Here is a 26,834-nt window from a genome sequence, read left to right as displayed (position 1 = left end):
GGTTTCAGGAGGGAGTTTAAGGTTTCAAAAAGTTGTCTTGGGTTGTTGGATAGTGAGGTGATGAGGGTGGTGAAGTAGGATTGTTTGGCCAGATGAAGGGCAGAGTTATAGGTTTTGAGCATGAACTTATAGTGGATGAAGTCTTCTGCTAAGAGAGATTTTCTCCACTGCCGCTCTGCACACCTCGAGCAGCGCTGAAGAAAGCGTGTTTGCGTTGTGTGCCAGGGCTGCCGTTGTCTGTGTCGGGTCTTTCTGCGTATAGAAGGTGCTGCTTCATCTAGGGCATTCTTCAGTGTATTATTGAAGTGTGACAATGCTATGTCTGGACAAGAGAGGGTGGAGATGGGGGCTAAAGATGTGTGGAGATTGTCCCTAAGCTGTTGGGTATTAATGGTACGTGTATTCCGATAAGTGTGGTAAGTGGGGGTGTCCCGGGTGAGGAGACAATTCTTGACAGAGAAGGAAAGAAGGTTGTGGTCTGAGAGCGGGAGAGGTGAGTTAGTAAAGTCGTGCAGCGAGCCGGGACGGGAGAAAACCAGGTCCAGAGTATTCCCATCCTCATGTGTAGGAGAAATAGTAAACTGTGAGAGGCCGAATGAAGAAGGTAGAGAAAGAAGATGAGAGGCAGACTGGGAGAGCGGATCATTGATGGGGATGTTAAAGTCTCCCATGATGAGGGTGGGGATGTCACAGGATAGAAAGTGAGTAAGCCAGGTGGTGAAGTGGTCTAGAAACTGGCGGGAGGAGCCTGGAGGGCGATAAACAACCGCCACTCGTAAGGAGAAGGGCTTAAAGAGTCTGACGGCATGGACTTCAAATGAAGGAAATGTAAGTGAGGGAACCGGGGGATGACCTGGAAAGCACATTGTGATGAAAGAGCAAACCAACACCTCCACCCTGTCTGTTCTCAGGTCTGGGGGTATGTGAAAATTTCAGCCCACCAAACGAGAGAGCGGCAGCAGCGGTGGTGTCTGAATGCTGGATCCAGGTTTCTGTAATAGCCAGAAGGTTAAGGGAATTAGAGAGGAAAAGATCGTGAATGTAAGTCAGTTTGTTACACACAGACCGTGCATTCCAGAGAGCACATTGGAAAGTGAGAGGAGAAGGCATGCACTGAATGTTAATAAGATTAGCAGGGTTTCTATATGCAGCTGGAGGAGAGTAACGTATGCTGGTGGAGGGAGGCCCAGGGTTGGGGGAGATGTCACCTGCAACTATTAAAAGGAGAAAAAACAGAAAAAGCAGGTGGTGGGATGATTTGTATGATACTTTACATTGTATCAAAATATATCTTCAGTAGAGATGGGCAAACTCGAACAGTAAAGTTCTGGGTCCATACCAAACACCTAGTGATTGTGCATGAACCCCAAACACAGACTTTTCCAGGAGGTCTGTGTTACTGTTCACCCGAACTTCCCGTGTTTCCCATACTGTCATCTGCATGACAGGGCACAAAACACTGGCGGCTCTCATCAGCGGTAAGATCATTACGGCCAGTCAGCCAGTCAGATAGTGGCAGTTCCCACACTGTCAGATGACCTTGTGTGAGCCAGCAACTGTGTCTGGCGGTAAAAAGGTTACCGTTGGTCACAGGCGTCAATTGATGAGTACTACTCTAATCAACGTACACCTGCTGTTAATGATAGTAGTCAGAGCAGACTATGCTGATGGGAGTATTCATCAGCCGGCGCCTGTGCGCTATAAATAAACAAAAAAAAGTGACGTGGGGTCTCTTCTATTTTTGATAACCAGCGCAGGTAAAACTCACAGCTGCAGGCTGCAACCCTCAGCTGTCACCTTTATCATGGCTCATTATCCAGAAAAGAGGGGTCCCACACATTTTTTTTTCTATTATTTCAGTACATACAGTGGGGAAAAAAAGTATTTAGTCAGTCAGCAATAGTGCAAGTTCCACCACTTAAAAAGATGAGAGGCGTCTGTAATTTACATCATAGGTAGACCTCAACTATGGGAGACAAACTGAGAAAAAAAAATCCAGAAAATCACATTGTCTGTTTTTTTTTCATTTTATTTGCATATTATGGTGGAAAATAAGTATGTGGTCAGAAACAAGCAATCAAGATTTCTGGCTCTCACAGACCTGTAACTTCTTCTTTAAGAGTCTCCTCTTTCCTCCACTCATTACCTGTAGTAATGGCACCTGTTTAAACTTGTTATCAGTATAAAAAGACACCTGTGCACACCCTCAAACAGTCTGACTCCAAACTCCACTATGGTGAAGACCAAAGAGCTGTCAAAGGACACCAGAAACAAAACTGTAGCCCTGCACCAGGCTGGGAAGACTGAATCTGCAATAGCCAACCAGCTTGGAGTGAAGAAATCAACTGTGGGAGCAATAATTAGAAAATGGAAGACATACAAGACCACTGATAATCTCCCTCGATCTGGTGCTCCACACAAAATCCCACCCCATGGGGTCAGAATGATCACAAGAACGGTGAGCAAAAATCCCAGAACCACGCGGGGGGACCTAGTGAATGAACTGCAGAGAGCTGGGACCAATGTAACAAGGCCTACCATAAGTAACACACTACGCCACCATGGACTCAGATCCTGCAGTGCCAGACGTGTCCCACTGCTTAAGCCTGTACATGTCCGGGCCCGTCTGAAGTTTGCTAGAGAGCATTTGGATGATCCAGAGGAGTTTTGGGAGAATGTCCTATGGTCTGATGAAACCAAACTGGAACTGTTTGGTAGAAACACAACTTGTCGTGTTTGGAGGAAAAAGAATACTGAGTTGCATCCATCAAACACCATACCTACTGTAAAGCATGGTGGTGGAAACATCATGCTTTGGGGCTGTTTCTCTGCAAAGGGGCCAGGATGACTGATCCGGGTACATGAAAGAATGAATGGGGCCATGTATCGTGAGATTTTGAGTGCAAACCTCCTTCCATCAGCAAGGGCATTGAAGATGAAACGTGGCTGGGTCTTTCAACATGACAATGATCCAAAGCACACCGCCAGGGCAACGAAGGAGTGGCTTCGTAAGAAGCATTTCAAGGTCCTGGAGTGGCCTAGCCAGTCTCCAGATCTCAACCCTATAGAAAACCTTTGGAGGGAGTTGAAAGTCCATGTTGCCAAGCGAAAAGCCAAAAACATCACTGCTCTAGAGGAGATCTGCATGGAGGAATGGGCCAACATACCAACAACAGTGTGTGGCAACCTTGTGAAGACTTACAGAAAACGTTTGACCTCTGTCATTGCCAACAAAGGATATATCACAAAGTATTGAGATGAAATTTTGTTTCTGACCAAATACTTATTTTCCACCATAATATACAAATAAAAAGAAAAAAAAACAGACAATGTGATTTTCTGGATTTTTTTTTCTCAGTTTGTCTCCCATAGTTGAGGTCTACCTATGATGTAAATTACAGACGCCTCTCATCTTTTTAAGTGGTGGAACTTGCACTATTGCTGACTGACTAAATACTTTTTTTCCCCACTGTAATAAAAAAACACAGTGTGGGGTCCCCCCTATTTATGACAACCAGCCAAGCAACAGCTGAGGCCATGTATATTTCCCGCAAAGCCTAAAAATAGCAGCCCGCAGCCACCCCAGAAAAGGCGCATTTATTAGATACGCCAATTCTAGCGCTTTGCCCAGATCTTCCCACTTGCCCTGGTGCAGTGTCAAGTGGGGTAATGGCTTTGGGGTTTATGTCAGCTGTTTCATGGCCGCTGATATCTAGCCCTCAGGTTAGTAATGGAGAGGCATCTATAAGACACCCCCATTAGTAACCCCATAGTTAGATTGCAAAAAAATATTAAACTGAATTAATGACAAAGACTCCTTTATTTGAAATAAAAATAGAAAAGGACTTATACTCACCTATCTGCCACATCCACCTATACTCACCTTTACGCCTAATCCCCCATTGCTCATATCCCCTGGAAGAGATGAAAAATAATAGACAACCATATCCCTTACCTGTCCAATGTGAAGATACTCCATACTGTCCCACAACGATCTGGATGATTTGGATAGCAGTCACTAATGTGACCACTCTCCCCACCAGCCGGCTCACACTGACACAGGAGCGTAATCATGCTACTTCAGTCTCTAGTGCTGAGCTGCTGTGAGAATGTTCACTGGAGTTCAAAGCTGATAGCACCTCACGGACCTCACTTAAGGCTCCGCTCGCTGTGTGAGAACTTTCTCATGCAGCAAGCGGTGCCCTAAGTGGGGTCACTGGGGCTCACCAGCTATGAACTCCAGTGAACTTTCTCACAGCAGCTTAGCGCTAGACTCTGCAGGAGTGATTACATGCCTGTGTCAGCATGAGCTGGGTGGCAGGGAGAGTGGTCACTGATGTGACTGCTCTTCAAACCATCTTGATTGTCATGGGACAGTATGGATTATCTTCATGTTGGACAGGAGAGGGGTATGGTTGTTTATTATATTTCTTCTCTTCCAGGGGACATGGGCATCAGTGAATTAGGCATAAAGGTGAGTATTATCGTTTGTTATTTTCTGTCTTTTATAGGTGACATCGGCTTTAATGTTTTAGGAGTAAAGGTGAGTATAGCTATGCTTTTTTAATTTTTATTTCAAATAAAGGAGTCTGTTTCATTATTTCATTGAAAGGATTTTATTCTGGTTGTGTTGTTTTTATAATTTAACTATGGTGTTATGGTGCTAACTATAGCCTCTCCATTGCTAACTTGTGAGTTTGATGTCAGCAGCCATAAAACAGCTGACATCAACCCCACAACCATTACCCCACTTGCCACCGCACTAGGGCAAGTGGGAAGAGCCAGGCAAAGCACTAGAACTAGTGTGTCTTTTTTGGGGCGGCTGTGGGCTGCTATTTTTAGGCTGGGGTTAATTTCCATGGCCCAATCCCAGTAAGAATACTAGCCCCCAAATATTTGCTTTAGATTGGCTGCTTGCAAAAATAGAGAAGACCCCACACTGTTTTTTTAAGTTACTTAAATAATTTAAAAAAATGGTGTGGGACCCCTCTATTCTTGATAGCCAGCCATGATAAAGCTGATAGCTGAGGGTTGCAGCCTGCAACTGTCAATTTTGCCTGCACTGGTTATCAAAAATAGAAGTGACCCCATGTTATTTTTTTATTTATTTATAGTACAGGCACCGGCTGATGAATACTCCCATCAGTGGGGCTTGCTCTTGCTGCTATCAATCACAGCAGGCGTATGCTGATGAGAGTAGTACTCTTTAATCAGCCAACGCCTGTGATCGGCAGTAACCTTTATACCGCTGGTCATAGCTGCTGGCTCACGCTGTCATCTAACACCTTGGGAAATGCAGCTCTCTGACCAGCGGTAATGATATTATCACCAATCAGAGTCAGGGGGTCTGGGTTTGAGTACTGTTGTTTTACCCAAACCAAACTTATTTTAGATGTTTGGCCGAACCCTCTGGACCTGAACATCCAGGAGTTCACCTATCACTAATCTTCAGTGTTGCCCTGTGAAAAGATATGATTAAATATTTACAAAAATGTGAGGGGTGTACTCACTTTTGTGATATACTGTGTATGAGTTTACCTCATTTTATGCTGCTTGCTGCAACAGAAATCTTCCTTCATTGCTCTGCAACAGAAGAACAGGCACACTATTGCCCACTCTTTTAATTAAATCTTATCCCTTCTGATGAAAACCATATCAAAGCAAAGAGGGTTAAGATGAAATGGTTCTTTAATCTTTTTGCAAAAATTTGTGTTTCCAAAACTTACATTTTATGTTCTGGTAACTACCACAAAACAAGTATTACTATTTTATTCTCTTTAATGACTTTAACATATTCAATGGTAGCTCTCATCCTCTTTCTTTAGGAGCGCACCTCTCCCTTATTTCCCGGCTTTCTTTTTACTGAGGGGTGGAATATTCTTGTAGATTGAAAGTCCGTTCTGCTGCACAGTTGCAGCGCTGGCCTGAACTCTGCACTCTTTGAGGCAAACCTGCCTCTGAGGCATCAGAGGATTGCAGGGTGAATGAAGCTGGCTGAATCCAGCGATCTGACCAGCTTCAGAGAATCGCTTGCAATCTGTAAAGTAAAAAGCTTGCAAGTGCATGCTCCTTGCTTAGGAAACCTGCCACCTCTGATAGATTGAACATAACATAGGCATAGGCAGGTAACATAGGCAATAAGCAATGCACTATAAAATTAAAGCGAACAGAATGGATTTTTAATTAGGGGGGTATATTGCAAACTTGCTTGTTCTTTGAAACTGTTTGCAATTTTACCAGTTTATTATGAGAAATCCCCTTTAACCAAATGACAACAATAATGAAACCTACACTTACAGTATATCTATTTTGAGTCAATGTTAGAAAATTGGGTAGTATTAAATAACACAAAAGACATCTGTACTTTGCTTGTAAACCACTTACTTGTAGATTGCTATTCACTCTTTGTGCTCCACACATGTAAGTCTTTAAGTCACAAGTTGAAAAGCAGTCAAAGAAATTGCAGTCCTTATCAGATGTACATTTCTGCTCCAGTATGTTCCGCATCTTAGGTTCAAAAAATGCCATATCCATATCAATGGCCACCACCTGCAACCAATAACATACAACATAAATGAAAGGCCTAGTCATTTGTATTCTTTATGACAACCTACATGTCACATTCCTTAGACAAAACTCCAGACACAAGCTTCTACAGGAATGTCTCTGGTTTATATGAAAGAATCATTGATTCTGAACTTAAGAGTTTACAAGTTGAGGTGAATCATAACTTCATTTTTCTGCACTTACTTGTGCAATGACAAAGAAGTTATTAAATAATTAATTGAAGCATCAAGACATATGATAATTACAAACGTGCCCCATTCATTAGATTTTATATGGCATACAGTAAATTCCAACTATTTCCAGACAGAACTCTTTCATGTCTAATGTGTAGATGTACAAGGAGACGTCAATTCCATATGACACAAGAATGTCCACAATGAATGGACCTATATGATGTCCATAAATATATGGGTCTTTCTTAGTGGCTGTTTTATTTAATCCTGTTTTGTGGGAACAAAGAAGCTCTATAATTCATTATTTTGTTGTTTACAGCTTTTTTGTACTAATTTAAATCACCTTAGAGATACAGTACTCAGCATAAATGAGTACACCCTAACAGAGTTGTCATAAAACCTTTGTTTCCTTTCATAATCAACATTTTCTTCGGGATGCCAAACTACAAAATACTCCCACAAAGTGTGCCATTGATTATAATCAAGATTTTATTTTGCATACCCAAAAATGTAATTTTTCTAGCAAATTGACTCAAGTTCATGTTAGAAATATGAGAACACCTCAATGAAAGTCTAAGGAGCAATGCATAAGTTTAGACAACAGAATTCTAATTAACAAGAATTCATAAGTCTAATTATTATTCATTGTACTGTGGCGCCCCTGAGGCTCAGTCGCCACAGAGGTACTGCACCTTCTCCTAAGGTGTGGTGCCCCACCATCCAGGTAAGTTGGAGGCTCCTGACCACACTCCAACACTCGCACCCCACACAACAGAGTAGTTCAGCAAAACCACATTGCGGATCCTTGCTTAGGCCTGTTTCACACTTCCGTTTTTGACCATCAGTCAAAATCCGCTGGTTTTGCAAAAAAACGGATCCGCCATTTTTTTTGGCGGATCCGTTTTTTTCACCATTGATTTGCATTACCGGCGGATCTTGACGGATGGCCATCCGTTGGATCCGTTTTTTTGCGGATCCGTCAATTTTTTTGCGTCCGCCGAGATGCCTGGACGGACCATGCAACATTTTTTGTGCTGCAGGATCCGCACTTTTATAGTGCGCATGCCCGGAGGAATGAAGTCAGGTCGAAATTTAACCCTGAAATCATTTTTGGCGGACAGAAAAAATTCTCTCTCTCTCTCCTTCCCGGTCAGCGGTTCCTTTAAAATTCTTCATTCGGCGGTTCCGTCAAAAAAAACGGTCCGGTGTCATCCGTTCTCATCAGTTACCAACGGTTCCGCTTTCCGTCATTTGGGCGGATTTTAACTGACACAAAAAGACTGATGTGTGAAACAGGCCTTAGAGCGAGGCAGAGCACCTTTGGTGGTTCCCTGCTTGGAACACTAGACGTGCTGGGAGTTGGGTGGAGTTTAGAATACATAAATGAGCGGGATGTTTTAGGATTACAGGTCAGTCAGACGGGGAGTCTGAGAGAGGAAGCCACTTGGAGAGGAGTGGGGATCCCTGGAAGAGGGATGGAGGAAGGAGTGAGATTAGAAAGTGAGTTTACTCAATTCAAAGAGGATTTACAAAGAAGCCAAGGTGAGAAAAATGCAAATGAACAACTGAAGGACGAACTATTGAGGTTGAAAATAGACTTGTGTGAAATGCAAATGTCACTTAAAAAACTGCAGGAAGAAAACTCAACTCTCAAAGAAGAAATATCCCTGCTAAAATCATCAAATCTGCAACAAAACATGGACATAGCACCTCAAAGTATAATGAACACCCCAAAACCCACGCATGCAGCAACTACCCCGATGCCTGACATATCACAGACAGGCGACAGCCCCGACCAGACCGAAACAACCTCAGCAATAAAAATACAGCAGACTCCCATACAGCAAACCAGAGCAACCAACAATCCTACAGAGGAAAACTGTGCCCTCATTCCCTGCAACAAAAATACAGCCCCAACACCACAGCAGTCAAAGACAACCATCACCCAAGGACCAAACGATGCACAAACAGCAAATGACCCAAATAGAACACCGATCCCCGACATCGTCCTAATAATAGACTCTAATGGAAAATACCTGGACACTAAGAGACTGTTCCCAGGGGCACAAGTCACAAAAATCCGCTGTTCAACAATCCCACAAGCAGAGAAGGTGATCAGTAATCCATACTTCACAGAGCCCACACACCTCATACTACACACCGGCACAAACGATATCCAACAAGAGACAGTCACTCAGGACCTAACAAAACTCGCAATAGCAGCCCAGCAAAAATTCCCCAGAACCAAAATAATCCTGTCTGCCCTGCTTCCAAGGAAAGAAATAAACCAAGAGGTAATCCAGCAAATCAACTCAGAGCTGGCTGCCAGTATCGCCTCAACACCAAATATACAGCTGACAAGCCACCCCAGAATAAAGCTCCGACACCTATACGACGACAAACACCTCAATAAACAAGGGGTCAGCAATCTAGCAAAAGAGCTAAAGGACATGGTTCTAAACAGACCTCCGAGACTACAAGCAAGACGCCCACCAAACAGATGGCAAACCACAGCGATCCCTGGAGAGAATCCACAGAGAGGGCAAAGGAGACAACATGCCCCACAATGGCAACACACAGCGATCCCCAATGAGAGTCCACAGACAGGGCACAGGAGACAACATGCCCCACAATGGTAACACAGAGCAACAGAGAACAGCAACATGGCTGAAATAAGGACATTGCTCAGCACACTATGCAGCCAACTCATGGGACACCCTTAAAATATGCCACCCAAACCCACCACAAGAACGTGTTACGTCCTATGAAAATCTTTCTTCATTATAAGGTATATTGACCAAATATGACATCCTTAGTTATCAGCAGCTGGAACATTCAAGGACCGAATGCCTCAGCCTTTGGGTCCAAGGCAAATGACCCAGACTTCAAGCAAAAGCTAAAGAACATTGACATCCAGATCCTTCTGGAGACATGGGCCCGGGCAGAGGAGGAATCCCTGACACCCATGGGATACAGGGAATTTTCTCTCTCTGCCCAGAAAAACAAGAACATCAAACAGGGCCGTTGTTCAGGGGGCATACTAATATGGCACAAGGAGGAAATCAAAGAGCACATCAAGGCAGTAAAAAGAGGAGAAAGCCATATCTGGATGAGGATAAGCAGCGCCATCCTCACCTCTCAGCAGGACATCTACCTCTGCGCAGCCTACATCCCTCCATCAGAATCCCCATACTATAAGCCGGACATCTATGAGGTCATACAGAGAGAGGCAGCCCAATTCCAGTCCATGGGCAGAGTGCTCCTCTGCGGGGACCTCAATGCCAGGACGGGTACAGAGAAGGACTACATGTCACCTGACGGAAACACATATGTAATGGGAGATGGATCCTTCTATAATGACTCAGTACAGACCGCAAGAAACAGCTATGACAGAGTGGTGAATAAAAGCGGCAGAACCTTGCTGAACCTGTGCCGGAGCTTGGGGCTGTATATAGTGAATGGACGCATCAGGGGGGACTCACTAGGGAGATTTACACTAAACTCCCACTTGGGCAGCAGTGTGGTGGATTACGCAATAACGGACATAGACCCAGCAAACATAAATGCCTTCATAGTCACCCTTGAAACCCACCTGTCAGACCACAACCAGACACTGCTATACATGAGATCCACGGACAAACAACCCATAGAAAAGCCACACCTGACCAGTCTACACAACCTGCCACCATCCTACAAGTGGCCCAAACAGTTATCCACTGAATACACCAACATGACTAACAGAACCGAGATCCAAGAGCTACTTGTAAATTTCAACACAAGTAGTTACGCATCAAACCAGCAAGGGGTCAACGGGGCAGTGAATGACTTTAACAACATCCTATACACCATGGCAGAGCTAGCAGGCATCAAAAGAACCAACCCCAAGAAACCAACAAATAAACAAGGCCAAAAATGGTTAGACAAAGAATGTAAGTCACTACGCAACTCCCTAAGGGTAGCCTCAAACCAAAAGCACAGAGATCCAAACAACAGGGACCTAAGAGCGGCCCATGACATCCTACAGAGGCAATACAAACGCACTCTCAGGGAGAAAAAACAGAGGCATATCTGCCAAGAACTACAGAAGCTTGAGGACTCCCTCCAGGACAACTCATTCTGGGAGACCTGGAATCATATCGGCACAAAGCCCAAGCAGAGCACCCTCCACATCCAAAATGGCAACATCTGGCACAGCTACTTCAAAGGCCTCTACAAGAACATACCAGAAGAAGACCTAACCCCAGAACAGAAGCACCTAACCACTAAACTCAGAGACATGGAGGAGACAATCAAAGACTTCCAAAATCCTCTGGACATACCAATCAATGTGCTGGAAATAAAAGACAGTATCAAATTTATGAAATGCAAGAAGGCCGCGGGCAGTGACGGCATCCTGCCAGAGATGATCAAATTCAGTTCCCCAGATATACATGCAGCACTGGCAAAACTATTCACCCACATCCTGAGTGCTGGCTACTTCCCAAAAAGCTGGAATCAAGGTCTCATAACGCCCATCTACAAGAATGGAGACAGATATGATCCAGCAAACTACAGAGGAATATGTGTTAACAGCATTCTGGGAAAACTATTTAACAGCATTATTAACAAAAGGATCATTACCTTCCTCACCCAGCGGGACACCCTCAGCAGAAGCCAAGCTGGGTTCATGCCAAACCATCGCACCACGGATCACATCTACACCCTGTAAAGCCTCATCAAGACCCACATCCATAGAAAAAAACAGGGGAAAATATTTCCATGTTTTGTGGACTTCAAGAAGGCCTTTGACTCAGTGTGGCACCCAGTGTGGTTCCTGAAACTCCTGGAGAGCGGAATAGGTGGCAGAACCTACGACGTCATCAAGAGCTCATACACTGAGAATCGGTGCAGCGTGAAGGTGAATGGAAAGAGGACGGCCTTCTTCCGGCAGTGCCGTGGGGTAAGACAGGGCTGCAGCCTGAGCCCAACTCTATTTAATATCTACATAAATGGACTGGCAGCGGCCCTGGAATCCTCCTCTGCCCCAGGTCTCAGCCTGCACGACCGAGAGGTGAAGATCCTGCTGTATGCAGATGACCTCCTGCTGCTTTCCCCAACCGAGAGAGGCCTCCAAGATAGCTTGGCCGTGCTGGAAACATTCAGCACCACATGGGCGCTGCCCATCAACCAAAAGAAGACCAAAGTCATGGTGTTTCAAAAGAGGAGTTCTAAAGAAACCTCCACTTCCTCCCTCACACTAAATGGTGCCACGCTAGAGAAGACAAGCAGCTATACCTACCTCGGTCTGGAGCTAAGCCAAACTGGGAGCTTCAAGCAAGAAGCAGAGACCCTGAAAGGGAAAGCATGCAGAACCTTCTATGCCATCAGAAGACAAATGTACCACCTCAAACCACCGGTGAGAGTCTGGCTCAAGATATTCGACAGCGTCATCACACCTATACTGCTATATGGCAGCGAGGTATGGGGTCCAGCAACCTATCCAGACCAGAAAAAGTGGGATTCCAGCCCAACCGAAGTCTTCCATCTGGAGTTCTGCAAATATCTCCTCCATGTACATCGCAGCACCTCAAACATAGCCTGTCGGGCAGAGCTGGGCCGATTCCCCTTATGGCTCACTATACACAAGAGGGCGCTATCACACCAGGCGCACATACAGAACAGCAACCCCAGCTCCTACCATCATAAAGCCCTGCTGAGCCAGAGCCAAGAGCAAGCCAGGAACCTCGGCAGCCAGCTCAACCAAAGTCAGCAACACACCCTAACTAAAGCCCAAATAAAAGAGATCTCAGAGAGCTGCAAGATGCAATACATAGAGGGTTGGAAGAGTGAATTGGAGAACTCCCAGAAACTCACCATCTACCGGTCACTGCGGAGGGACTACACACTGGCTCCATACCTGGAAAGGCTACGCCACCCCAAAGACAGGCAGACCCTGAGTATATACAGATTAAGCGCCCACAACCTAGAGGTGGAAACAGGGCGGCACCGACAGACATACAAGCCATGAGAGAACAGACTGTGCCAGCACTGCCAGCAGGGGGCTCTGGAAGATGAGGTGCATTTCCTGCTGCACTGCAACAAATACTCAGCAGTGAGGGACTCCCACTTCCAGAAACTTACCACCCATACCCCAGACTTCCCATCCATGGATGAGGAGAGGAAACTCTGCATCCTACTGGGGGAAGAAGAATCAATGGTGGAGGTCGCCGTCCAATATGTCACCACATGTCATAAGATGAGAGGAACTAAAGACCTCCAAATGGACAATCACTCCCCAAATTTTGCCCCCAACACCCCATCCCCACTACCCTAATCCACTCCCCTGCCACACTTCTTTTCTTGCTTTGGCAACACTAATTGTATTTTGGTCCTGCCAATAAAGCCTATTTGAATTTGAATTTTGAGTGCTGCAGCTGCCTCAGTGATCTGAGCCAGCTGGCACGGGAAAGGAAAGGAGAAAGACATTGAACCGAAGCCTGAGCTTCCATAGGAGGGAAAGACAAGTACGTAACGTAGTAGTGCAAGGGAACACAGAGGATGTGGGATAGAGGAAGAACCCTGCTTAGAAGTTCTAAGCGCAAGACTGAGGCCCGGTCCCCGAGGTTGTATGGACACTAATGGTTCTACAGCAGACATCGGTGGAGTAGTGGGCTGTAAATGCACTACTCCCATCTAAGACATGTGGGGCACAACAGCAACACAGATAGAGAGCCGGGACTCAGGAGTAGAGAGTCTCCTAAGCAGGCTACAGCTGTCTGCCATACAAGTAGAGTTCTTGGGAACATCTGTCAGGAGGAACTCCAGTGTAACTCAGTACTAGGAGATCTTCACACTTAAAGGCGCTATAGAGACGTTCAGAAAAGGCACATAAGTTGGCAGAGTGTGGAAGGGAGCATTCCATCTTGTCTGGAGGTTGACTGAGTCCCTGACCCGGAGGACACGGCACAGAAGCGGGCACTACAGACTGTGAGTAAAGCTTTGGAACTACATGCCCTGGTGTCCTCCATTCCTTCCTGCGTCCGTCCGCCTGGTACTGCTACATCCCCTGCGCCAAACACTACACCATCTAAGTGTCTCTTCATCTATCCTGCCCTGGGACACCAGCCCTGCCTGTGGAGGGTTATAACATCATTGCTGCACCACACCATCTGTCCCGGAGGATCTGTCTGCAGCGTCGGCTTAACACCTCCCTTGCCAAACACCACAGTTGGCGTCATGAACTATTCATCTAACTACATTCCACCATTCACATCTTCCTATTACTTGGGCGCCCAGGGCCACGGTCCGGGTCACCGCTGCTGTGACACATACCACTGATACCGGCCCGGTACCGAGTACCCCACAGCCCTGGGTGGGAGACCCAGTACCATAGACAGTTCACTATAAACGAGCATTACCTACAGTCATGGCCAAAAGTATTGACACCCCTGCAATTCTGTCAGATAATACTCAGTTTCTTCCTGAAAATGATTGCAAATACAAATTCTTTGGTATTATTATCTTCATTTAATTTGTCTTAAATGAAAAAACACAAAAAGAATTGTCCTAAAGCCAAATTGGATGTAATTCCACACCAAACATAACAAAGAGGGTGGACAAAAGTATTGGCACTGTTCGAAAAATCATGTGATGCTTCTCTAATTTGTGTAATTAACAGCACCTATAACTTACCTGTGGCACCTAACAGGTGTTGGCAATAACTAAATCACACTTGCAGCCAGTTGACATGGATTAAAGTTGACTCAACCTCTGTCCTGTGTCCTTGTGTGTACCACATTGAGCACGGAGAAAAGAAAGAAGACCAAAGAACTGTCTGAGGACTTGAGAAACCAAATTGTGAGGAAGCATGAGCAATCTCAAGGCTACAAGTCCATCTCCAAAGATCTGAATGTTCCTGTGTCTACCGTGCACAGTGTCATCAAGAAGTTTAAAGCCCATGGCACTGTGGCTAACCTGCATAGATGTGGCCGGAAAAGAAAAATTGACAAGAGATTTCAACGCAAGATTGTGCGGATGTTGGATAAAGAACCTCCACTAACATCCAAACAAGTTCAAGCTGCCCTGCAGTCCGAGGGTACAACGGTGTCAACCCGTACTATCCGTCGGCATCTGAATGAAAAGGGACTGTATGGTAGGAGACCCAGGAAGACCCCACTTCTTACCCCGAGACATAAAAAAGCCAGGCTGGAGTTTGCCAAAACTTACCTGAAAAAGCCTAAAACATTTTGGAAGAATGTTCTCTGGTCAGATGAGACAAAAGTAGAGCTTTTAGGGCAAAAGCATCAACATAGAGTTTACAGGAGAAAAAAGAGGCATTCAAAGAAAAGTACACGGTCCCTACAGTCAAACATGGCGGAGGTTCCCTGATGTTTTGAGGTGGCTTTGCTGCCTCTGGCACTGGACTGCTTGACCGTGTGCATGGCATTATGAAGTCAGAAGACTACCAACAAATTTTGCAGCATAATTTAGGGCCCAGTGTGAGAAAGCTGGGTCTCCCTCAGAGGTCATGGGTCTTCCAGCAGGACAATGACCCAAAACACACTTCAAAAAGCACTAGAAAATGGTTTGAGAGAAAGCACTGGAGACTTCTAAGGTGGCCAGCTATGAGTCCAGACCTGAATTCCATAGAACACCTGTGGAGAGATCTAAAAATAGCAGTTTGGAGAAGGCACCCTTCAAATATCAGGGACCTGGAGTAGTTTGCCAAAGAAGAATGGTCTAAAATTCCAGCAGCGCATTGTAAGAAACTCATTGATGGTTACCGGAAGCGGTTGGTCGCAGTTATTTTGGCTAAAGGTTGTGCAACCAAGTATTAGGCTGAGGGTGCCAATACTTTTGTCCGGCTCATTTTTGGAGTTTTGTGTGAAATGATCAATGTTTTGCTTTTTGCTTCATTCTCTTTTGTGTTTTTTCATTTTAGACAAATTAAATGAAGATAATAATACCAAAGAATTTGTGTTTGCAATCATTTTCAGGAAGAAACGGAGTATTATCTGACAGAATTGCAGGGGTGTCAATACTTTTGGCCATGACTGTAATAAAGAAAACCCCTTCCCATTTCATGCTGTCAGCAATGGCACCAAATAGAAGAGAAATGTCACAAGACTTGAGGCAAAAATATCTTTACATTAAAAAGGTGAAGGCTACAAAAAGATCAAGAAAGCTTTCTTATCAGTCAGAATACTGTAGCAAGAGTTCTACAAAAATGTAACAAGGATGGAACTGCAACCATTGCACAGAAACATCCAGCCTCACCACTCAAGATAACATCCAACAGGAGCGTACTCTGATGAGAAGGGTTGAAGAAAACTGACATGTAAGTTCACTGCAGTTAGCTAAAAAAGTAAAAAGGCCAAACTGGGGTGAGTGTTTCCAGTGACACCATTCAGTGTACATTGCAGAGGAATGACATGCATGAGTATCGTCCATGTAGGAAGCCTCACTAAAGCCTGTGCATAAAAAGAACACCTACAATTTACAAGAGCCCATGCTAAAAAATAGGAAGACTACTAGGATTCCATATTCTGGAGAGATGAGACCAAGATAAATATTTGATGAACTTAAGGATTCAAAACTCTATAGTGTCACAAATGTGAGGAATACAAAGTAAAATGCATTGTGTCTACATTGAAACTTGGTGGTGACAGTGTGTCCTTAAGTGGGGCTCCATGAGTGCTGCTGGCGTCGGATAGCTACCTTTCACTGAATAAAAAGAGAGGGAACAAAGGGAGAGTCAGCTCACAGTAATCAGAAGCACCTTGTCAGCACGATACACCTCACAGAGTTGCCCTATTCCAGGCAAACGTGTCCATGTAGAAAAAAGGAGTAGTTCTCCAGCAATGATGGAAACAGAAGTAGATATAAAACTTCACATTTATTAGATCAGATTAAATTATATTAACATGTTGGACTTTTAATATGATCTAATTAATGTGAAGTTTTTTACCTACTTCTGTTTTCATCATCGCTGAGAACTACTTGTTTCTACATTTCATTGATGGCATCATTAATTTACAGATATATTGCTCTATATTAAAAAAGAAGATGCTCCCATCACTCTGTGCCCTTGATTGACATGCACTTTGCCAACATAACAATGCTCTAAAATACACAACTATGGCCAATGTTGCTTTTCTGAAAAAGAACAAGGTGAAAGTTTTTCAGTGTCCAAGTATTTCTCCTGATCTAAGCTCAAATATCTATGGAAAATTCTGAAGAGACAAGTTGAGCATCACTCTTCATTCAGCATCCAAAACAGGTAGTTCTTGAATGGAAAAAAGACAGATGTTGCAATATGTTGCCAACAATTTCAGGCAATACCTAGAAGACTTGATGCTGTTCTTACAAACCAGGAAATGAAGCTCATGGAAGATAATTTGTATATTCCTGCCTGGTGCATTCGGGGAAGAGTGAAAAGTTGCCGCAAGTCTGAGGATCTTTGGGTGTAGCTGGATCGCGCCGGATGTCGTGAAAATCTTTACGGTGGTTCCAGAGAAATTTGTTTGGTTCAACATGGAGGAAATTACTATATGGTGTGCTGCAATGTGTACTATATGTTTGCAGACTTGTCAGAGGAAAAGACAAACTTTACATGCCTGAAAAGCAAGCTTGTGACTCTGTTAGAGTAAAAAGTGCAAAGTCTTCAGGAGAGAATATCTACACTGAAGCTCATCAAAGAAGATCAGGATTTCCTGGACAGAGCAGAAGAAACGCTTCAGAATGTTGCAAGAGATGAACTTCTAAGTGTTCCTGCAGAAGCTAATAACAGAGTAGAAATAACTGTTCATAATGTTTTAAGAGAAGCACCTTTCATTGTACCTGCAGAAGAAGAGAAATGGATGCATGTGACACAAAGAAGCAGGAGGATGAGGAGACATTCAGCCCTTATACCGCTGATGAACCTCTACCATGCTCTCAAGCAGGACAACTATGAAGATGTACCTTAAAAAAGTGCTTTGCCCACAAAGAACACTCTGGTAAGAAATCAGAAGCATTTTGAAGGGAGAAAAAGCAGCGCTGTGGTGAAGGAGAAAAGGCGAGTGGTGGTCATGGGGAATTCCTTACTGGGAGAGGAACAGAAGCCGCTATCTGCCAACTGGACAATACCTCACAAGAAGTGTGCTTTCTTTCAGGTACCCAAATCAAAGATGTGTCTGATATGGTATCAAGAATCTTCAGTGCTTAAGACGACCACCCATGCCTATTAATACACGTAGGAACAAATGGCACAGCAAAAAAGGACCTGGAAACTATAGGCAGAGACTTTGAAGACCTAGGCTGGAAAATAAAGGAATAGGGAGCGCAGGTCGTCTTCTCATCCATCCTCCCAGTGGATGTAACATAGACCATGGAGATTGAACAGAATTCTAGAGGTGAACAACTGGCTATGTCGAGCAACGTTTTGGGTTTCTTGACCATGGAGCGAATTACCTGTATGATGGACTACTTGCTACAAATGGATTGCATCTTACGAAAACAGGAAAATACATATTTGGTAGATGCTTTGCTGTACTCATCAGGAGAGCTTTAAACTAGAGCAATATAGGATGGGAAATATACGGCAGAACCTTGCTATTAGAAGTGGAAATAAAGAACAAAAACAACAAACTCTGAATGAAAATAGAGGAACGAGAGAAATTGACTACAAACTAAAATGTGTCTATACCAATGCCCATAGCATGGGAAACAATCAAGGATAATTGGAGCTGCTAAAACAGAAAGAGAGATATGATGTCATAGGCATCACTGAAGCTTGGTGGAATGATACACATGATTGGAACACAAATCTTGAAGGCTAAAGGAGGTGTTACATTGTATGTTAGGAAAACATATATATCCACAGAGATACAAGCTTCAAAGGCTAGTAGCTCTGTAGAAACTGTTTGGGCAAGAATACAAGGAGAGAATAACAGAAAGGACAATATTGTAGGTGTTTACTATAGACCAACTGGACAAACGGAAGATATGGATGAACTCCTTTTACATCAGATGTCTCTGTTGCATAAAGGTATGACAGTGATCATGGGAGATTTTAACTATCCAGATATTTGTTGGGAATCTCTATCCGGCAAAAGTAATAGGTTCAGAAAATAAGAATCTTCTCTTGCTGACAACTTTATCTTTCAAAAAGTAGAAGAGCGAACAAGAGGATCTGCAATCTTGGACCTAATTCTTACCAATAGGGAGGAAATGGTTGAGGAAGTAAAGGTGACTGGGAATTCAGATGGCAGCGATCATGCATTTGAATTTTGGATTACAAGAGGAAGAAGATCAGCGAGGACTTTGACTTTAAAGTTAGACTTCAGAAAGGAAGATTTTAATGGGTTCAGAAAGAGGGTAGGAAAGTTTCATTGGCAGCATGTTCTAAAGGACAGAAATGTCCAAGAAGGAAGGGAGATTTTGCCAAATTAAAATATCACTGCACAATCAGTAACAATCCCGAAAAGAAGCAAAAATTGGAAGCATTTGAAGAGACCAGGGTGGATGAACACAGAAGTTAATCAATTGTTAAAAAAGAAATGTATATTAAATGAAAAGAGGGGAGCATATCAAAAGAATATAATGCTGTTTCAGGGAATGCAGGGCAAGCCTTAGAAGAATTTAATCCAGAAATGAATTAAGCTTGCAAGGGAGACCAACAACAGTAAAATGGGATTTTAGGGGTATGTCAAAAGCAAAAGAAAAGTCAAAGATACTATAGGATTTTTACAGGATATTGAGAAGGCCAAACTTTTAAATTCCTATTTTTCATCTGTGCTCTCAAAGAAAGCAATTGTAGCATCAACTGATCTTCACGGTGCCATCAAAAGAATAAAAGAATCCACAGTATCTATAAACAGATAGATGGTGAGAGAACACTTAGCTAATTTAAATGTATTGAAATCTCCTGGTCCAGATGAATTACATCCTAGGGTATTGAAAGAGTTAGCAGACGAAATTGCAAAGCTACTAGCCAGAATCTTTGAAAAATCCTTGAGAACAGGATAAGTCCCAGAATATTGGAGAAGGGCAAATGTTGTCCCTGTCTTTAAAAAAGGAAAGAAGATGGAACCAGGAAATTATAGGCTAGTGAGCCTTACTTCTATACCAGGAAAATATTTGAACACATTATTAAACAGAATGAATGTAAGTACTTGGATAACAATACAGTAATTAACCAGAGGCAGCATGAGTTTGTAGCAAACAAGTCATGCCAGACTAATTTCCTTCTATGATGGAATCACTGACTGGGTGGATCAGGCAAATGCATTAGATATAGTGTATCTTGACTTCAGCAAAGCATTTGATAAAGTATCTCATACTCTCCTTATTGAAAAAATGACCAAGTGTGGGATTGACAAGGCCACCGTTAGATTGATTAATAACTGGCTCAGTGATCATACTCAAAGAGTGGTAATAAATGGTTGTACATCCAATTGGAAGAGTGTTTCAAGTGAGGCACCACAAGTCTCTGTGCTCGCCCCAGTGTTTTTATAAATTATCTAGATAAGGAAACTGAAGGTAAACTAATAAAATTTGCAGACAATGCAAAGCTAGGAGGGATAGCTAACACTTGAGAAGATAGAGAAAGGGATCAGAAGGATTTAGATAAGCTTGAACAATGGGCATTGGCGAATAGAATGGTATTTAACAAGGAGAAAAGCAAGATTCAACAGCTGAGCAAGAAAAATGAAAATTACCTCTACAGAATAGGAGGAATAGAACTAAGCAACAGCACATGTGAAAAAGACTCAGGCATACTAATATATCACAGACTGCACATGTGATGAAGCAGCAAAAAAGGCAAACACAGGTCTAGGATGTCCTGTATTAAGAGAAGCATAGAGTCTAGATCCCGTGAAGTGATAATCCCCCTCTACTCCTCCTTGGTCAGGCCTCATCTGGAATACTGTGTCCAGTTCTTGGCACCACATTTTAAAAAAGACATTGAATAACTGGAGCAAGTTCAGAGAAGAGCTACCAGGAAGGTGAACGGACTGCAAAGTATGTCCTACTAGGAACAGTTAAAGGATGTGGGAATATTTAGCTTGCAAAAAAGAAGGCTAAGAGGAGACTTAATAGCTGTCTACAAATATCTGAAGGGATGTCACAGTGTAGAGGGATCATCCTTAGGCCGAGGTCACACTAGAGAGGAATACAGACGAGAGGCGTTAAAAGCACCGATTACACACGGACAAATGATTCTCTATGGGGTAGCTCCCAACACCCGTATATTTCTCGTCCGTATTGTATGGTCCGTGCCAATCGCAGCATGCTGCAATTGTCAGCGTACTATGCCCGTAGTATGCCAATGCAAGTCTATGGGGGTGCAAAAAATACGGATTACACATGGACCACACGTGTGACTTGCGAGAAATATGCAGGTCTTTTGGCAGGTGACAGGAAATGGGCCAATCCATCATCAGGAAGCTTAGGCATGCTAATTAGCTCAAAAAGCACTCCAGACATCCAGGAAGTATGCCTCCACGGAGTCCTGCAGCATCATGGCGCCATATTTCCTCAATGTGGAGATGCTGATTGTACTAGTGCAGGAGCGGCCGGAAATCTGGGACCAACGTGATGTCCATTATGCCAACCGGGCAAGAAAGGAGGCATCATGGAGGCGCATATGTCACCAGATGTTCCACGATTTTGGTGATTGACCACGTGAGGAGCAGCAGCAAATGAGTAAGTACAACCCAAAAAGTGTTTAAAATGACCTCACATCAAAAAAGGCATTTAGAATCAGGCCCCCCCCTTCCTGTGCTTGGACTTTTTGCCTCATGAGGCGGGTAGATTTTTATGTGAGCCATGGTTTTACACTGCCATAATTTGGCCCAGGCCACAAGCTCATCATCCTCCTAGCCAACCAAGTTATTAAGTGTAGTTACTTGATACCTGAACTATTGTGACCCTGTGTATCTGGCCTGGATGCCCCAATTATATATGCCACCCTGGGTAGAAAGCACACCCTAGAAGGCCACATGCCTAGGCTACTGGTAGCAAATTTGACCTAGCAAATATGTGAAATTGAGAATATTTTCTGTCACATTGCAGTGGAAGATGTGATGAGACGCTGGCGCAGCATCTGCGACCAATACAGGTGGGAACGTCAGCAGTGTGCCAGGAGTGGTGATGCGGGCCACATAAAGAGGAAATATATCTATTATGACCGCCTCTCCTTCCTCGCTCCAATTCTGGATCTGAGACCGTAAGTAGATACCTCACACCACATTGCACAGATACTTTACAGGGCCAAAACAATGGATTTATTTTTGGCTTTGTTCTGTTTCATAACAGAACTCAGTCCAACCTTATGGAGAGAGAAACTGGCTCAGATACCAAGCCCATCATAGATCCTGGGTCTGTAGGGGAAGAGGTGGCTGGACCATCTTCTCCCCCTCCAAGAAGCATGAGTGAAGATTCCTCTCAGGAAATCCCAGTCCCTGCACCACATACCCCACCACCAGGACCACATCCACAATCAGGACCGTCTGCTGCTGCACCATCAGCCATACAGGAGGAGCAGGGCAACATCAGCAGCAGCCCAACTGCCCAGATCCGGGGCTCCCCACAGCCTGCTGGACCATCCCAGCGAGGAAGAAGAAGGCGCCAGATCCCTGCCTAAGATACCCATACCAATGTTGACACAGGGGTACTGAACTAGCTTGCTCGAGTCAATAATGATGATGTGGAGGAGGCGTACTCACGCAGCCTGGCCCTTTATCTTTGTGTCCTTTCCCATGAGATGAGGCTACGTATTCGAGGATGTTTTCAGATCCTGCTTGATGCAAGCACACACCCCAATACCCCATATGAGTTATTTGATTATCTGGAGAGGTGGCAGCTTTCCCCAGGAATCTGATGAACTTTAGACACCCCACACACATGCTTGCTCAAGCAGGCTCTGAGGATCCTCAAATATGTGGGCCTACACCTCACCCCCTTCCTCCCCCTACGCAACCTTTCCAACAGCAGCTACATATGTCTGACTCTAGCTAACCTCACCAATATGGCCACTTGTTCCCATCCAGTGTTGGAGGCTGGTCCCAACCTGGTTGGGGATGACATGGCTATTTTGGTGGGTATGAGACTAGCAGCAACAACAAGAGGCCCCTATCCAGTATCACTCTGGCCAGTACCAACCACAATCACAGGAGGCAGTACACTACCCACATCATGGGCAACAGTATGCCCCCACACAGGGCGCTGGCCAAAGTAGCCAGCAGCAAACACAGGTTGGTCTTCCGCCTTCTCCTCCCCCGACCTACCAAAATTTATAATGATGCCATTTTTGTATTGGCTAATGGTTTTGTGGTTGTTTTGTTTGTCAGAAAATGTTATTTGTTCCCAATTTTCACATCTGCACAAAGGCCAATTTGGCCCATTGCCACATTGATCATACGGCAATAATGTTTTTCTAAAAAAAAACAAACAAGGCAAAAGTAAATCTTTGTCTGCTACATTTTACGTCTCTGTCTCAATTCTAAAATAAGGTGTCAGCATACTAACATACGCTTACCAATGCAATTAAACAGTCATAGAATAATAAGAGGTTTAAGTATATACATATTTAGACAGACATAAACCAAAAAATTATAATAGACACAGCATGCTCTTGCCAAGAAATTTCCCCCTCAGGTGACAAAGTAATTTGTGAAAATATCACACACTTTGAGCCCAGAAAGCGGTCTACGTTGAGGGTTGATAGGTGGTCTCGCCCTACGCACATTGTCCGATCCACGCACAACACCAGCAAAGGAGGAACAATCATGTATCCTGGTGAAGTTATGAAGAACGACACATGCTTTAATTACTTCATTTACATTTTGTTCACTCAGCTGAATGGCAGACTGGAGTACCCACCATTTGGCACAAAGAATGCCAAAGCAACACTCCACCAGTCGCCGAGCACGTGATAGGCGCAAGTTAAATATTCTGCGCCGGTGGTCCAGGTTGCGCCGGGGATATGGCCTCATGACATTGCGCGTTAACTGAAACGCCTCATCTGCCACAAGAACATAAGGGACTGATTCTTGAGTGGAGCCTGGTAGCTGGCGTGGTGGGGGTATATCCAACTGGTTGATGCGTAGCCGCTGACCCATAATGGAAGTATTGAAGACTCTAGAGTCTCCCGTCCTTCCATAGGCCCCAATGTCAACAATTATAAACTTGTATTGAGGGTCAGCCAGTGCCAACACTGTCTACAAGAGTAGATCAAATGTTCAAGGCTCATGCGACAGTATTGGTAAAATTTTTCAGGATGATCCCGCAGAGAAGAATAGAGGCAGTGGAAATGACCTCTTGTCAGTCGTTGCCTCAAAAGTGGATGGACCCACATGTGTCTCCTCCTCCGCGGATCCACTATCACTGGGTATGGTTGACCAAAGCGGCGTGACAAAAGCCAGTTGAAGAGAACCTGCTCAGTTGTGTTGAAAGTCAGACTGTCTGCCATCTTGCACATGCAACACCAATACACCTAGTCATGGCAAGGTCACAAATGGACAGAATGGGGGCAGTCACCTGTTCCTGAGCCAATAAATAGGGTGCAGACTAATGATTTAAATATTTTGCAGGCCTCAAAATCGTTAAATGTCCATTTTGCAAGCCTGCGAGAAAATCTCGGCATACGGATGCCATACGGATTACATACGGATTACATACGGATGCTGACATGCGCAAAATACGCGACCACACCTTGCTTACGGATTACATACGGAGCACTATTTAGGGGTCATTCATCCGTATTACGCATGTAAAATACGGACCGTATTTTGCGTCGGTTAGTGTGACCCCGGCCTTATTCTCATTTACACATGGAAACACGAGAGGCAATGGAACAAAACTGAAAGGGAGAAGATACAGATTAGATATTAGAAAAATCTTTTTCACAGTGACGGTGATCAATGAGTGCAACAGGCTGCCATGAGAGGTGTTGAGTTCTCATTCAATGAAAATCTTCAAACAGAGGCTAGACAGACATCTGTCTGAGATGGTTTAGTAAATCTTGCCCTGCAATTAGCAGGGGGTTGAACACAATGACCCTTGAGGTCCCTTCCAACTCTAATTTAAAAGAAAATCTTGGAGATCATACATAATATTAGATGTAGTTGTTTTTGTGGGGTGTATTCCTTTTTGTATCAGCTAACTGAAGATTTTGTTCTGAAAGTTATATTATTAGTCTTAGTTTTGTGTTATGGGTTAAAAAATGTTCTATGAATCTCATTATTCACCTGTTCAGTGAGACATTGATTAAAATCTTACTTATCAAAGGAGGTGTACTCATTTTTGCTGAGCACTGAATGCCTATTTAAACACAATATATAACCATATAGCAAAAATTACATCAAAATAATAATTTAATATATCACAAGTCTACCATTTGGAAGTACAGTAAATGACAACAGGATGACAAGCAGTTTATGACTTTCCTGATCTTATTCTCTGTTGTGCTCATACCAAACAGAAATCACAGCTCCATTCCTTCTACAATTAAATATCTATGGAACGACCACCCAATGGCTAGATTATTTTGACCTGGCATGCATCACTATTTTTTCTCTATGCTCTTAAGTAAGTTTTTTCATGTGAGTTTGTGATGGTACATCATCAGAATATGTCAACTGGCGATAAAGAGTTTGATTTTCTTTGCCGTCATCTGGTGTGTAATCAGATTCTCATGGTAATATCATTGCGTTTTTGTGTGAGATTATGATGATATCATCATGACGGCTCTTTGAAGTCTAGACATTAGGGCTCATGTAATGCCATATCATCGTTGATTCTAGTAAGCGCCAGAGATGCCCAACATGACTGACCTAAGATGCTGGGTTCAGAAGTGAAGCCCGGTTGCCATTGAGGACCAGACTGGATGGCAGGGCAGCGCAAAACAAATTGCTCATCCATAATATTAATTGTTGCTGAGTAGTGGGCCACATTTTTTAAGCAACCTGACTGATGGAAAATAAAAGATTGCAGTCCTAAATTTTGGGTATGCGAATGTTTACATTTTTAACTCTGTATAAAGACAGCATAAAAAACTAGCTACGATAGTTCTTATAACTCTACTCCAAGGATATAAAAAAAAACATTACACCCAACAAAGATCTGGTGTGCCTAGAAACAAGTAGAGAAGACTGTAAGAATGAAGATAAAATATGTGAAGTCACACAACTAAGAGCCAAGCAGAAACCTGTGACCTGTGGTCAGCTAAATATCAAGTGGTGACTGGTGAGACCTCTACAATCTGGCCCTGGCTACTAGAAGTTTGAGTTGTTATTTTTAAGTGTTTTTGGTTGTAACCACATTAAAATAGTTATCTGTATGTAAACTCATGTTATGTGCAGCTTGGGGTCACAAACTGGGCCAAGTTTTGCTTTCCAAGATGAGCAGCTGAAATTCCAGAATGCTGACAACATCCCTAGCGGGAAGATTTTCCTCATTATACAGGCTACATTTAGTTTTATCTATAGTCTATGTGCACACAATGATTCCAATTTTTCTATGTCATTTTTTAACATTGGCCAGTTTTTTATGGCTTGGTATGTATTTTTTCCACAACTGTTTTCTATTTGCAGAAGTGTGCAAAGTTGTCTACTCCAAAATGTTGTTCGGCAGCAAACATAGAATTTGCCTTTAATTCATTACACAAAAGTCTTTCTTACAGGTCGCACACAAACATTGAAGGGAAATTTCCTTTGCTTTCTGATATTTTGGATTTGTTTTTATGTGTTTTACACCAAAGCATCCAGGTGCAATACCCCTAAAATAACTTGATTTATGTCTTCAAATGCTTTCCCGAAATTGGCGATTAGGTAGAGATTACATGAACATTGAGAGTCAAAGAACTGGTCAGCATCTAGGACATTTATTTATTACACCTAAATGGTATATTTTGTTCATTCCTATTGTTCACTGTAGATATTAAAACGAGTTTCCAGTATGAAATACTAAAGACTTATCATAAGGCTTAGCCATTAATGTATAAGTTGTGGTGATTTGACCCGTGGAATAAAGTTCAATCAGCAGAGCCCTTTTTTTTCTGCAGATAGGTGGGCATTCTAGAACGAAAATCCTTTAAAGAGGTTTTTCAATACTGTAGATTCCAGTCTAATA

At 43.5% G+C, this 26,834-nt stretch overlaps 1 protein-coding gene across 1 annotated transcript in view; it reads right to left on the bottom strand.

Annotated features, from left to right (window-relative positions):
• DIPK1C (divergent protein kinase domain 1C) overlaps positions 1–26,834 on the bottom strand; it is a 168,742-nt gene that overhangs the window by 27,740 nt on the left and 114,168 nt on the right. The window contains exon 3 of the mRNA XM_073589981.1: positions 6,385–6,549. Coding sequence (XP_073446082.1) covers positions 6,385–6,549 — 165 coding nt within the window. The remainder of the gene's footprint in view (positions 1–6,384; positions 6,550–26,834) is intronic.

This window comes from Dendrobates tinctorius, unplaced genomic scaffold (assembly GCF_039654945.1).
Source record: "Dendrobates tinctorius isolate UK_male_01 unplaced genomic scaffold, ASM3965494v1 ptg000115l, whole genome shotgun sequence".
Classification (NCBI taxonomy): domain Eukaryota; kingdom Metazoa; phylum Chordata; class Amphibia; order Anura; family Dendrobatidae; genus Dendrobates; species Dendrobates tinctorius.
Note: the sequence above shows the minus strand (reverse complement) of the source record. Positions and strands in the feature narration are given on the sequence as shown.